This window comes from Pseudorasbora parva, chromosome 3 (genome assembly GCF_024679245.1).
Source record: "Pseudorasbora parva isolate DD20220531a chromosome 3, ASM2467924v1, whole genome shotgun sequence".
NCBI lineage: Eukaryota > Metazoa > Chordata > Actinopteri > Cypriniformes > Gobionidae > Pseudorasbora > Pseudorasbora parva.
The window spans coordinates 63,189,548-63,204,197 of NC_090174.1; the positions used below are offsets into that span (position 1 = coordinate 63,189,548).

General features: G+C 43.7%; 1 protein-coding gene across 7 annotated transcripts in view; it reads left to right on the forward strand.

Moving 5' to 3' along the window:
• The window catches only part of cita (citron rho-interacting serine/threonine kinase a), a 196,765-nt gene that overhangs the window by 101,356 nt on the left and 80,759 nt on the right, over nucleotides 1–14,650 (forward strand). For all 7 annotated transcript variants that reach the window (XM_067439785.1, XM_067439788.1, XM_067439786.1 and 4 more), the window contains 4 exons: nucleotides 3,695–3,835; nucleotides 8,481–8,606; nucleotides 8,980–9,075; nucleotides 12,052–12,168. In XM_067439785.1, coding sequence (XP_067295886.1) covers nucleotides 3,695–3,835; nucleotides 8,481–8,606; nucleotides 8,980–9,075; nucleotides 12,052–12,168 — 480 coding nt within the window. The remainder of the gene's footprint in view (nucleotides 1–3,694; nucleotides 3,836–8,480; nucleotides 8,607–8,979; nucleotides 9,076–12,051; nucleotides 12,169–14,650) is intronic.

Consider the following 14,650-nt stretch of genomic DNA (forward strand, 5'->3'; position numbering starts at 1 on the left):
ACGGAGCTGATGGTGAACAGAAACAGAGCTGATGGTGGACAGAAACAGAGCTGATGGTGAACAGAAACAGAGCTGATGGTGAACAGAAACAGAGCTGATGGTGAACAGAAACAGAGCTGATGGTGAACAGAAACAGAGCTGATGGTGAACAGAAACAGAGCTGACGGTGAACAGAAACAGAGCTGATGGTGGACAGAAACAGAGCTGATGGTGGACAGAAACAGAGCTGACGGTGAACAGAAACAGAGCTGATGGTGAACAGAAACAGAGCTGATGGTGGACAGAAACAGAGCTGATGGTGAACAGAAACGGAGCTGATGGTGGACAGAAACGGAGCTGATGGTGAACAAAAACAGAGCTGATGGTGAACAGAAACAGAGCTGATGGTGGACAGAAACGGAGCTGATGGTGAACAGAAACAGAGCTGATGGTGGACAGAAACAGAGCTGATGGTGGACAGAAACAGAGCTGATGGTGAACAGAAACAGAGCTGATGGTGAACAGAAACAGAGCTGATGGTGGACAGAAACAGAGCTGATGGTGAACAGAAACAGAGCTGATGATGAACAGAAACAGAGCTGATGGTGGACAGAAACAGAGCTGATGATGAACAGAAACAGAGCTGATGGTGGACAGAAACAGAGCTGATGGTGAACAGAAACAGAGCTGACGGTGAACAGAAACAGAGCTGACGGTGGACAGAAACAGAGCTGATGGTGAACAGAAACAGAGCTGATGGTGAACAGAAACAGAGCTGATGGTGAACAGAAACAGAGCTGATGGTGAACAGAAACAGAGCTGATGGTGAACAGAAACAGAGCTGATGGTGAACAGAAACAGAGCTGATGGTGAACAGAAACAGAGCTGATGGTGAACAGAAACAGGGCTGATGGTGAACAGAAACAGAGCTGATGGTGAACAGAAACAGAGCTGATGGTGAACAGAAAAACAGAGCTGATGATGAACAGAAACAGAGCTGATGGTGGACAGAAACAGAGCTGATGGTGAACAGAAACAGAGCTGATGGTGAACAGAAACAGAGCTGATGGTGGACAAAAACGGAGCTGATGGTGAACAGAAACAGAGCTGATGGTGGACAGAAACAGAGCTGATGGTGAACAGAAACAGAGCTGATGGTGAACAGAAACAGAGCTGATGGTGAACAGAAACAGAGCTGATGGTGGACAGAAACAGAGCTGATGGTGAACAGAAACAGAGCTGATGGTGGACAGAAACAGAGCTGATGGTGGACAGAAACAGAGCTGATGGTGAACAGAAACAGAGCTGATGGTGGACAGAAACAGAGCTGATGGTGAACAGAAACAGAGCTGATGGTGAACAGAAACAGAGCTGATGGTGGACAGAAACAGAGCCGATGGTGAACAGAAACGGAGCCGACGGTGGACAGAAACGGAGCCGACGGTGGACAGAAACGGAGCCGACGGTGGACAGAAACAGAGCCGACGGTGGACAGAAACAGAGCTGATGGTGGAAGTCTCTGTTAGCTCCGCAGCACACTGTGGTCCACTCCATGTTTTAAATTTTTCCCAGCGGCAGTGTCCTGATGACATCGTCAAGGCACGACAGCTGAAGACCAGATGATGGGTCTTAATGACGATTCAAACAATGGGGATCGCCGCAGCACCATGCAGGAGGCAGAACATTTTTCCGGGCACTTCTGTGGACACACCGGGTTCGGCGCAGAAGTCCAAGCCGCTCCACGGCCGCAATGCAGGACGGAACAGCGGCGCAGCCGAGAAGCGGAATATCCTAACATCATGCTGGACGCCGATTACGATGGCCCAGATGACGCTAGCCCGGTGCAAACTTCAGCCACCATGCAGCTTAAGCCCAAGGGAGACCACCAGTGAGCACCCGCGGCGAGAAACATCAAATGTCCTCCAAACCAGAAACCAACCGCAGCAATTCAAACATAAACATTAGAGAAGCGGTGGAAAACGGCAAAGCGACGAACAACGTCCTCTCAGTGGCTGCCAGCAATCAGCAACAGCCCCAATTGTAGCTCTGACTGTTAGACTAGTCACAAACATAAGGAAATAAAATAAAATCTAAATCTAATAGTACATTAACATGATTTGTGGGTGGAGAAGCGGCGAACAGACAACGCCAGCGTCCTCTCCCCCACGTTGCCTCTTTTTAATACAAAAAAAGTCAACCTTCAAATAATGATGTTCAGTTCTGCACTCAACACTTGGTGGGGAATCCTTTAGCAGAAATGACTGCTTCAGTGCGGCGTGGCGTGGAGGCGATCAGCCTGTGGCTCTGCTGAGGTGTTCTGGAGGCCCAGGATGCTTCGATAGCGGCCGCAAGCTCATCCAGAGTGTCGGGTCTCGCGTCTCTCAACTTTCTCTTCACAATATCCCACAGATTCTCTATGGGGTTCAGGTCAGGAGAGTTGAGCACTGATACCATGGTCAGTAAACCATTTACCAGTGGTTTTGGCACTGTGAGCAGGTGCCAGGTCGTGCTGAAAAAACAAATCTTCATCTCCATAAAGCTTTTCAGCAGATGGAAGCATGAAGTGCTCCAAAATCTCCTGAAAGCGAGCTGCATTGACCCTGCCCTTGATAAAACACAGTGGACCAACACCAGCAGCTGACATGGCACCCCAGACCATCACTGACTGTGGGGACTTGACACTGGACTTCAGGCATTTGGGCATTTCCTTCTCCCCAGTCTTCCTCCAGACTCTGGCACCTTGATTTCCCAATGACATGCAAAATTTGCTTTCATCCGAAAAAAGTAGTTTGGACCACTGAGCACCAGTCCAGTGCTGCTTCTCTGTAGCCCAAAAGTGTCTTGAGCTGGGGAATGCGGCACCTGTAGCCCATTTCCTGCACACGCCTGTGCACGGTGGCTCTGGATGTTTTTTGTTTTTTGGTCTGGACTAAACTAACCAAACTAACTGAACCGAAAGAGCCCGCTCTGAGAAGAACGCAGGTTGCGACTAGGCGTGTACGGTATGAAAGTGGTGTTTGCATGTTAGTTGACTTTTTTAACTTTAGTTAGTGTGTAATGTCGCTGCTTGAGCATAAACAGTCTCTGCAAAGTTACAGCGCTGAAAGTTCACTGCAAACGGAGATATTGTCTTTTAAAGTTACGGCAGTTTATTGCCTACAAAAATGGCCGCTTTGGACTACAACGAGCTTCTTCCTGGGTTGGTGACATCATAAACCCTCGCTAGTCTCCGCAGATGTGACTTCTGCCCGTAATGGGAAGGGGCGTGGCCTTAACCTGTGCTTCAGCCAATAAAAATACAGGAAACTACATTTGGCCATCTGACCAATCTAAGACCATTGCGCTTTTTCAGAGGGAGGAGCTTCATAGAAGCAGGAAGCAAACGAGCCGTTCAAAGCACTGCAGTGGTGTGGAATAAAGGGAGAATAGAAGAAAAATACAGCGTTTAAAAAAAAAAAGAAGTATTGAGACATGTTATACTGCGCCTCATAAACACAACCAAGCCTAGAAAAAAACACAGAACCACCGCTTTAAAATTTGGTTAAGTACTGTGGCGCCAAACCATGCAATGCCTTATACGTTAACATCAGGATCTTAAAAATCAACACAAACTCTTATTGGAAGCTAATGTAATGAGACCAAAACAGGGGTTATGTGATCAACTGGCCTCTAATGGATCTAATGAGCTCTACTTGTTTGACCTTTGACCCTGCAGGCGGTGAAGGCGAGCACTGAAGCCACAGAGCTTCTGCAGAACATCCGTCAGGCTAAAGAGCGGCTGGAACGAGAGCTGGAGCGCCTGCGCAGTAAATCTGACCCCAGCGACACACTGCGCAGACGCCTGCGAGAGACCGAGGTACATCACACACACATCACTGCGCAGACGCCTGCGAGAGACCGCGGTACATCACACACACACATCACTGCGCAGACGCCTGCGAGAGACCGAGGTACATCACACACACACATCACTGCGCAGACGCCTGCGAGAGACCGAGGTACATCACACACACATCACTGCGCAGACGCCTGCGAGAGACCGCGGTACATCACACACACACCACTGCGCAGACGCCTGCGAGAGACCGAGGTACATCACACACACACATCACTGCGCAGACGCCTGCGAGAGACCGAGGTACATCACACACACACATCACTGCGCAGACGCCTGCGAGAGACCGAGGTACATCACACACACACCACTGCGCAGACGCCTGCGAGAGACCGAGGTACATCTCACTCACACATCACTGCGCAGACGCCTGCGAGAGACCGAGGTACATAACACACACATCACTGCGCAGACGCCTGCGAGAGACCGAGGTACATCACACACACACATCACTGCGCAGGCGCCTGCGAGAGACCGAGGTACATCACACACACATGACTGCACAGGCGCCTGTGAGAGACCGAGGTACATCACACACACACATCACTGCGCAGGCGCCTGCGAGAGACCGAGGTACATCACACACACACATCACTGCGCAGACGCCTGCGAGAGACCGAGGTACATAACACACACATCACTGCGCAGACGCCTGCGAGAGACCGAGGTACATAGCACACACACACATCACTGCGCAGGCGCCTGCGAGAGACCGAGGTACATCACACACACATGACTGCACAGGCGCCTGCGAGAGACCGAGGTACATCACACACACACATCACTGCGCAGACGCCTGCGAGAGACCGAGGTACATCACACACACACATCACTGCGCAGGCGCCTGCGAGAGACCGAGGTACATCACACACACATGACTGCACAGGCGCCTGCGAGAGACCAAGGTACATCACACACACACATGACTGCACAGACGCCTGCGAGAGACCGAGGTACATCACACACACACATCACTGCGCAGGCGCCTGCGAGAGACCGAGGTACATAACACACACATCACTGCGCAGACGCCTGCGAGAGACCGAGGTACATCACACACACACATCACTGCGCAGACGCCTGCAAGAGACCGAGGTACATCACACACACACATCACTGCGCAGACGCCTGCGAGAGACCAAGGTACATCACACACACATGACTGCACAGGCGCCTGCGAGAGACCGCGGTACATCACACACACACATCACTGCGCAGACGCCTGCGAGAGACCAAGGTACATCACACACACACATCACTGTGCAGACGCCTGCGAGAGACCACGGTACATCACACACACACCACTGTGCAGACGCCTGCGAGAGACCGAGGTACATCTCACTCACACATCACTGCGCAGACGCCTGCGAGAGAACGAGGTACATAACACACACATCACTGCGCAGGCGCCTGCGAGAGACCGAGGTACATCACACACACACATCACTGCGCAGGCGCCTGCGAGAGACCGAGGTACATCACACACACATGACTGCACAGGCGCCTGCGAGAGACCGAGGTACATCACACACACACATCACTGCGCAGGCGCCTGCGAGAGACCGAGGTACATCACACACACATGACTGCACAGGCGCCTGCGAGAGACCGAGGTACATCACACACACACATCACTGCGCAGGCGCCTGCGAGAGACCGAGGTACATCACACACACATGACTGCACAGGCGCCGGCGAGAGACCGAGGTACATCTCACTCACACATCACTGCGCAGACGCCTGCGAGAGAACGAGGTACATAACACACACATCACTGCGCAGGCGCCTGCGAGAGACCGAGGTACATCACACACACACATCACTGCGCAGGCGCCTGCGAGAGACCGCGGTACATCACACACACATGACTGCACAGGCGCCGGCGAGAGACCGAGGTACATCACACACACACATCACTGCGCAGGCGCCTGCGAGAGACCAAGGTACATCACACACACACATCACTGCGCAGGCGCCTGCGAGAGACCGAGGTACATCACACACACACATCACTGCGCAGACGCCTGCGAGAGACCGAGGTACATAACACACACATCACTGCGCAGACGCCTGCGAGAGACCGAGGTACATCACACACACACATCACTGCGCAGGCGCCTGCGAGAGACCGAGGTACATCACACACACACATCACTGCGCAGACGCCTGCGAGAGACCGAGGTACATAACACACATCACTGCGCAGACGCCTGCGAGAGACCGAGGTACATAACACACACATCACTGCGCAGACGCCTGCGAGAGACCGAGGTACATAACACACACATCACTGCGCAGACGCCTGCGAGAGACCGAGGTACATCACACACACACATCACTGCGCAGGCGCCTGCGAGAGACCGAGGTACATCACACACACATGACTGCACAGACGCCTGCGAGAGACCGAGGTACATCACACACACACATCACTGCGCAGGCGCCTGCGAGAGACCGAGGTACATCACACACACATGACTGCACAGGCGCCTGCGAGAGACCGAGGTACATCACACACACACACATCACTGCGCAGGCGCCTGCGAGAGACCGAGGTACATCACACACACACACACACACACATCACTGCGCAGGCGCCTGCGAGAGACCGAGGTACATCACCCACACACACATCACTGCGCAGGCGCCTGCGAGAGACCGAGGTACATCACACACACACATCACTGCGCAGGCGCCTGTGAGAGACCAAGGTACATCACACACACACATCACTGCGCAGGCGCCTGTGAGAGACCAAGGTACATCACACACACACATCACTGCGCAGGCGGCTGCGAGAGACCAAGGTACTTTGCGTGCGCACACACACACACACAACACTGTGCAGGCACCTGCGAGAGGCTAACGTACTTCTCACACACACACACACACACACTAGTCTCAGGGGCCTGCGAGAGACCGAGGTACATCAGGATTATTCTCATACGCTCAAGAATCATTTAGGATTATTATCAATGCTGAAAACAATTATTTCATGAATGGAAAGCAATTCATTTGAAATGGAACATTATTAAATCTCTTTAATGTCCCTTTGATCAATCCACGCACAGTTTCTGCCATTTAGTCGTGTTGATCCTTCATATCTCCAAAGAGTCTTTAGTTTATCATATTAATAAAAGACAGATACACTGAACCGATTCTTTCTGAAAACAGCTGAGTCAGTGGAGGCGTGCAGTGGGCGGAGCTAAAGAGGCGCACACACACACATACACACCATAGCATTATCCCTGGAAAACTTTCAATTCACTTACGCGTCGATTGCCAACAATAAACACATTTGATGAGGTTTCCACTCATCAACAAACACACACACTTGAAGAACTCCTGAAACACACTGCATTTGCCATTTAAATGAATCAGATGAATGATTGATTCAATGACTCGCTCATTAAGACGGTTAAATGCTTCGTTTCTAAACTAATCGTCCGTTTGAATGAATTGGTTGAATGAATGATTCAATGAAGCACTTAAGACAGCCAAATGCTTGGTTCCTGAAATAATCAGTCGTTTGAATGAATCAGTTGAATGAATGATTCAATGACTCACTCATTAAGACAATGCTTCATTCCTAAATGAATCATCCATTTGAATTAATCGGATGAATGAATGATTCAATGACTCACTCATTAAGACAGTCAAATGCTTCACTCCTGAACGAATCGGAGAAGTGCCCATATAAGGACCCTTTATGATGTCATACAGGGCCATACTAAAAAAAAAATTCAGAAACTTGTTTGAATCCTGAAGGAGTGTAAATGGCACAGAAATACTCCAACTCCTACTAATACGTCCAACTCATGTTTTGAAATGTCGACTCTTTAACAGTGTAAATAAATCAGAATGCATGAATGAAAATATTAAATTCCTTCAATAATAAAATACTTTTAAAAAGTAATGTATTTACCATCATAATGTATTTTGCTCTAATACATATTTGAATTACAGTAATGATAACTTGGGTGTTAAATATGCCTAACTGTCGGGAAAATTCAATGTAGACGGGTAAATATTTGGACAGTAATTTACAGGAAAATGCATCAAAAAAACTATCAATTGAAATTGAATGACTATTTTAGATATGAAAGTGGCTATTTTTGGTACTGCGCCTAAACAAAATCTCATGGGGACTTCAATTTTTGTGATATCAACTTCAAATTTGGAACACAACTTGGTTAGACATATGGCTTTGATTTTAGATTCAAGAGTAAAAATGTTTTTTGTAAAGTATATATTTTATATAAAATAAAAATATTTAGTACTGTATTTTTCATTTTCAGTTAAACTTCCATAACTTTTTCATTTTTTCATATTTTGAAATGCTTTGACTTCAGCAGTAATCTGCTGATTGTCTTCTTTATATCTAATCCAAACTTAAGTATATAATCCAAAGCGTTCATGAATTGCAGCCTTTTAAGTTTGGATAGTGCATTTTCATGACTATTCTCAAAAAAGGGGGGTGACCGTTAAGGGGTTAATTCACTTTATGCAAGATATGGTTTCTTTCTTGATTTTGGTGTGTAATATGAGCTTGACAGGCTTTGACAGGTTTACGTGAACCTTTAAATCTTTACTTTCCTTCTGTCAGGAGGGCAGAAAGACTTTGGAAAACCAAGTGAAGCGTCTGGAGATGGTGGAGCGTCGGGAGAATAAACTGAAGGACGACATCCAGACCAAATCCCAACAGATCCAACAGATGGCTGATAAGATACTGGTGAGAGAGAAACGGATCAGACTAGCAAAGATTAAACTGCTAACACGCCTCCTTAACCAGCCCACACACACACACAGACACACACACGTATGTCTTTGCACCGTCATCCTGGGTTTCCTGCAGATTAGCATATGACAACAGAACACACACACACACACTCACTCGCACTAACAGGATGTCCCATCTGCTGTCGTACACACACACCTCCTCAGCTCTCAATGAGGAACACACACACCTTCAGGCTGGCCTGTCGACCAGCGCACGGCTTCTCAAAGCAAGTCAGTTTCTTCACTTGTTGATGGGGAATCATTGGATGTGTGTCACCTGACGGTGGGCTGTGTGTGTGTGTGTGTGTGTGTGTACTTGTGTTTAGGAGTTGGAAGAGAACTTGCGGGAAACTCAGGCGACGGCGCAGAGGATGGAAGCACACCTGGTGCAGAAAGAGCGGCTCTACGAAGACAAAATAAAGGTAGAGTTGAAGAACCTTATTCATCAATAAAGTATTAATAAAAAATAAAAAAATCAGATAAGAACTATACACTGTAAAAAATGATTTAAAAAAATAAGTTACCTGGTTGCCTTAATTTTGAGTTCATTGAAATAAAAAAATTGAGTTACTACCACGAACATTTTTGAGAATGGACAACCTTTATTCAAATATTATTTCAGTCAGGACCACTTTGAGAATTAAATTTATTGACAATCTTTGATTTGGCGAAAGGCTTAGGCTGAAAGCTGCTTGTGCTGCCATACTAGGCAGCTCGAGATTCATCCTTGAAGCAGAATCCCCCCAGCCTTCATAATAACCAAAAGTTTCTTAGCATATATTACAGAAAATATAAATGGTAACAATAAGAGTTCTACACAGAATCCAATACTCGATAATGAAGATACTAGGAGGTGAAGGGGTGGAGGTGGGTGTAAATGTCTGTGCGACAGACTGAGGAACATGAGTTTGAATGAGCTTAAATACTATAATTGATTAGAGTAGGTGGAGTAACACATCAGCTGAGCGTCAGCTGATAACGTTTAGCGGTCAGTGTTCTGCCTGAACTACGCTTTAATTCCATTCGATCACTCAAGCTCCATTAAATGATTGTGTGAGCATATTGGCTAATTGTGTGTTTTATTTGTGATGACGCAGCCAAATTGTGCCATTTTCATGATTTATCACATAGTTTGTGTGGTTCAGATACAATAATATTTTGAGTTTCTATTTATTAAACCGATTTCCTTCAGTGTATCAACTCAAAAAAAAAATTTTTTCAATAAACTCAACATTTTAAGGCAACCCGGTTACTTACTTTTTTAAGTTAAACCAACAAAAAATGTTTTTTGTTCTGTTCATGTTCATCACTGTGAAGCAATATGTGTTGTAGAAATGAACCTGATGACATTAGGAGTAATGTGTGGAAGAAGAACATGACAAATGCATCGCTGCTTGGTTTAGCTGTCAGGGACTATCGAGTGTGACTTTTTATTATTTGTGAATTAGATTTATTCCGTTTTTTTATTTTTAACAAAATATTTTTTTAGTAAGTTTATAGGATTAGTTCACTTTTAATTAATCTTTTGCTGATAGTTTCCTCACCCACGTGTCATCCCAGATGTCCATGTCTTTTTCTTCAGTGGGAAAGAAATGAAGGTTTTTGTTGAAATCATTCCAGGATTTTTCTCCATATAATGGACTTCAATGGGCCTCAAACGGCTCAAGGGCCAAATGACCGTTTCAGTGCAGCTTCAGAGGGCTTTAAACGACAGCAGATGAATAAGGGTCCACTCCTGTGTCACCCTCTACCAAGAAACGCTTTTGAGGCGTCACGGAAAACATACAAGATGGCCGCACAGTCGAGTCAAATGTTGGTGACATTCATTATCATGTAAAAATAGTGGGCGATATATTGCATCACGAAAAATGATTGAGGTCATGTACATATATTGTGCAATATATGGATTATTGTGACAGGCCTACTTCACGCTCAATTGCGGGCGAAATCAAGCCACGCCTTTGTGGTGAATGGGTGACCTCTAGTGGCGAAAAATTACATATTGTGCTTTTTTAATTACCTTTTTACATTTTTTACGAGTTTAAATGCTAGACTTTTACTCTTTTTCTCTCTCTCCCTCTCTCCCCCTCCCTCTCTCTCTCTCTCTCTCTCTCTCTCTCTCTCTCTCTCTCTCTCTCGACTCAAGAATTATGTTGGCGTTAGTGGAACTGCTTTGGCATGGTTTAAATCGTACTTATCTGACCATTATCAGTTTGTAGCAGTAAATGAAGAGATGTCACACCGATCACAGGTTCAGTATAGGGATGTTAACCGATGACCGTTTGACCGATGGTTGACCGTATCAACGTTAACCGATCAAAGTTGTCGGTTAAAAAAATAGTGATTTCTAAATTAGGCTATTATAGACAATGGACTAAACGCTACTACAGTTAGCCGTCTCATTCCAAAATCTTTTTGTGTGAAGTGAACAAATCCCTCACACTCTATTTTTCATAACTCGCCTGTTTATACTTCATAAACCAATAAAAACATTCTGCGCGAGGTCACAGCGTTTGGGTTTGCGCGCTCACAAGGTTTGCAAAAAGTAAACAGGCTAACACTCGAGGTTTGAGCCAGGGCAGACGACAGTATGAAGCGTGCATTTCGCTTAAGATGGGCTTACATTTGGAAATATATTACATCTACATTTCAGTGGTAACACATAAGGTGTTGATCATCATCTTTCTTTATTATTGTTAGCACTACCTCGAACTAAAGCAGCGTCTCTTCGGAGCGGTCATTTTCTTAAATGAGCCGCGGCAATGTTTCAAATGAGCTTCTAACGCCAGACAAATGCCTTTATTTTCAACGCGATCAGCTTGTACCCAAACCATTTCGAAAACTAAGGAGCCATTGTCCTCAGATTACAAACAAGCTCCTCGGCGGCGCGTTTGCGGGACTCATGTTTCACGCTGTGGGGGATTTAAATAAAGTGACGTGAGTGGAAGGGAATCGGAGGGACTCTGTGTGTGTGTGTTTGTGTGAGAGAGAGCGGGAGTCAGAGCGGCAGAGAGATCATAGAGAGATGCGACAGAGTTGCGAAATCGCGGCTGTTATTTCAAATAGCGCAGCATATTTTAAACTAATCGGTTAACCGGTTTCAACCGGCTAATGAGGCTCGGTGGTCGGTCAATAAAATGTTTAGTTTTCGCCATCCCTAGTTCAGTATGGAGCAAGGCTCAGTGTTAGGACCGTTACTCTTCACCCTGTATATGCTCCCAATGGGAGATTTCATTAGGAACATCATTCAGCTTCACATTAGGTGTCATTGCCAAATCAGTTTCAATTTCTTCTCACGTTCATGGAGGCTAGTTTGCTTAACACACACTCGTATCTGAATGAACATGCATAATGAACATCATATAGAGACGTGTAATGCGACTAATGTGTGTGTGCAGGTTCTGGAGGCTCAGATGAAGGCCGATCTGGCTGATAAAGACAGTCTGGAGCACAAACGGGCTCAACACGAGGAAGAGGCGCGTGAGAAATGCAAACTCATCAGTGAGCAGAAAGCAGTGAGTGTCCTGTCTTCATCTGAAGTGTGTGTGTGTGTGCCCGCGTGTGTGTGTGATGTAAAGACTACTAGAAGCCAATTCAAGACTGAAGCCTGTCACCATCATTAATTTTGTGCTGGTGATTATTTGTCATATGAATAATTGTGATTAAGTAATATGAACAAAACAGAATTAAATGGTTAGTGTATGATTATACATATTTTTTTTTACTTCAAAATATATTTAAAATAATAAAATTGGGCCATATGATTTACTTTCATACTGCAAAATAGATATTTTATGTAACATTATATGTAAATATATAAAATATAATATTTATATAATTACAATTAGCAATTAAATATTTTTTTGTTCATATTACTTAGTGTATGATGATACTTTTTTATTTAAAAAATAATAATAAAATTGGACCATGGTTTATTTTAATGCCGCAAAAATACATAAATATTATTATATATAATGTTTTATATTATTTTCAATTTGCAATTTAATACTGTTTTATTCATATTAGTGTAAGCTGATACTTTTGTTGTTTACTTAAAATATAATTAAAATTATAATTAAATTGGGCCATATAATTTATTTTAATGCTGCAAAAATATATATTTTATATATTAATATATAAAATATAATAATATTTATAATATAATAGTCTGATTAAACCCACAAACCTTCTTTTCATATATTTTTGTGTACTTCATAACCGTTTTTATTTTTTTATATTCTTTATTCTTTCACCAGAAAAGAACACACGATATTCTGCATTTGATGGCATTTCACGCACTTAAATTTCTCTTATTTGGATGGAAAAAATGTGATTGAATTTTTAACGGCACAATTATTATGGTTATCTCAAATAATTAACCACGACCGGACGGTTAATCAATAATCGTGACAGGTCTTACAAGCTTTATGGGTAATAAATGTTGATTTTACACATTATATAATATATTAACATTATATTATATAAGTACCTGATTTATGATAGTAAAAAATATAATATAATTATATAAAAAATATAAAATAATATAAATAAATATAATTTATAATTTGATTTTGTGGTGAGATTTGTCAAACCTTTTAGCCCTTGATCCGGTTAGGGTGTTAGACATTAGCTAACGTGATTAGCGTCCTCTATCTTACAGCGGATCTCAGACTCCATTTACTTCAGTAACAAATAAAAGTCTGCTTTAGGGAGAGTTTATCATTGGCTTGTCATTGAGTTTTAATGAACTTTATGGGCCTTGACGAAGGTCAAGTGTGTAATTTACAACACTAGTGGCAACAAATGATGTTTCTAAACTGGTTTATGTGCCCTGATCAGTGTTAACTTGGACAGCACAGTTTGATTTAGTTTTAGTCATATTTTAGTCACCTGAATTGTTTTAAGTTTTAGTGTCCTAAAATCTAATGAGTTTAGTTCAATTGTAATGCTTTAATTGAGCATTTAACCATCACGTAACCGACTGTTACTTGAACTGACATTTTGACATTATTGTGTTGTTGACAGTAAAAATACACGAGAGAGCTCAATTCACTGTCTGTTTGTTTTTAAAAACATCTATATATAGTTTCTATAACTTTGTATTTCTGTTTTAGTTTGTCGGCTATATCAGGTTAAAGGGTTAGTTCACCCAGAAATGAAATGTCTGTCATTAACTCCTCCCCCTAATGTCGCTCCACACCCGTAAGACCTCCGTTCATCTTCACACACAGTTTAAGATATTTTATATTTAGTCCGAGAGCGTATGCAAGTGTATGCACACTATACTGTCCATGTCCAGAAAGGGAATAAAAACATCATCACAGTAGTCCATATGAGACATCAGTGGGTTAATTAGAGTCTCTTGAAGCATCCAAAATACATTTGGGTCCAAAAATAACAAAAACTACGACTTTATTCAGCATTGGCTTCTCTTCCGCGTTTGTGTTCAATCCTCAGATAAAGATTCAAACGCTTATGAATCAGTGAATTGATTCATGATTCGGATCGCGTGTCAAACTGCTGAAATCACGAGACATCGGCGATCCGAATCATGAATCAATCCGCTGATTCATAACCATTTGAATTAGCCCCCAGTCTGTGGAATGCTCTCCCTGACTACCTGCGGACTCCACAGACTATAGATACTTTTAAGTGTGGTCTTAAAACCCACCTTTTTAGCAGAGCTTTTAATTGACTTGCTACTTCTTTATTTTATTTTTGTTTTATTTATTTTATTTTATTTATTTACTTATTTATTTATTTATTGTTGTTGATTGTTTTTTAATTCTGTAGCACTTTGAGATTTTGTTTAATATAAAGTGCATTATAAATACAATTTATTATTATTATTATTATTACTTTGATGATGTTTTTATTCCCTTTCTGGACTTGGACAGTATAGTGTGCATACACTTGCATACGCTCTCGGACTAAATATAAAATATCTTAAACTGTGTGTGAAGATGAACGGAGGTCTTACGGGTGTGGAGCGACATT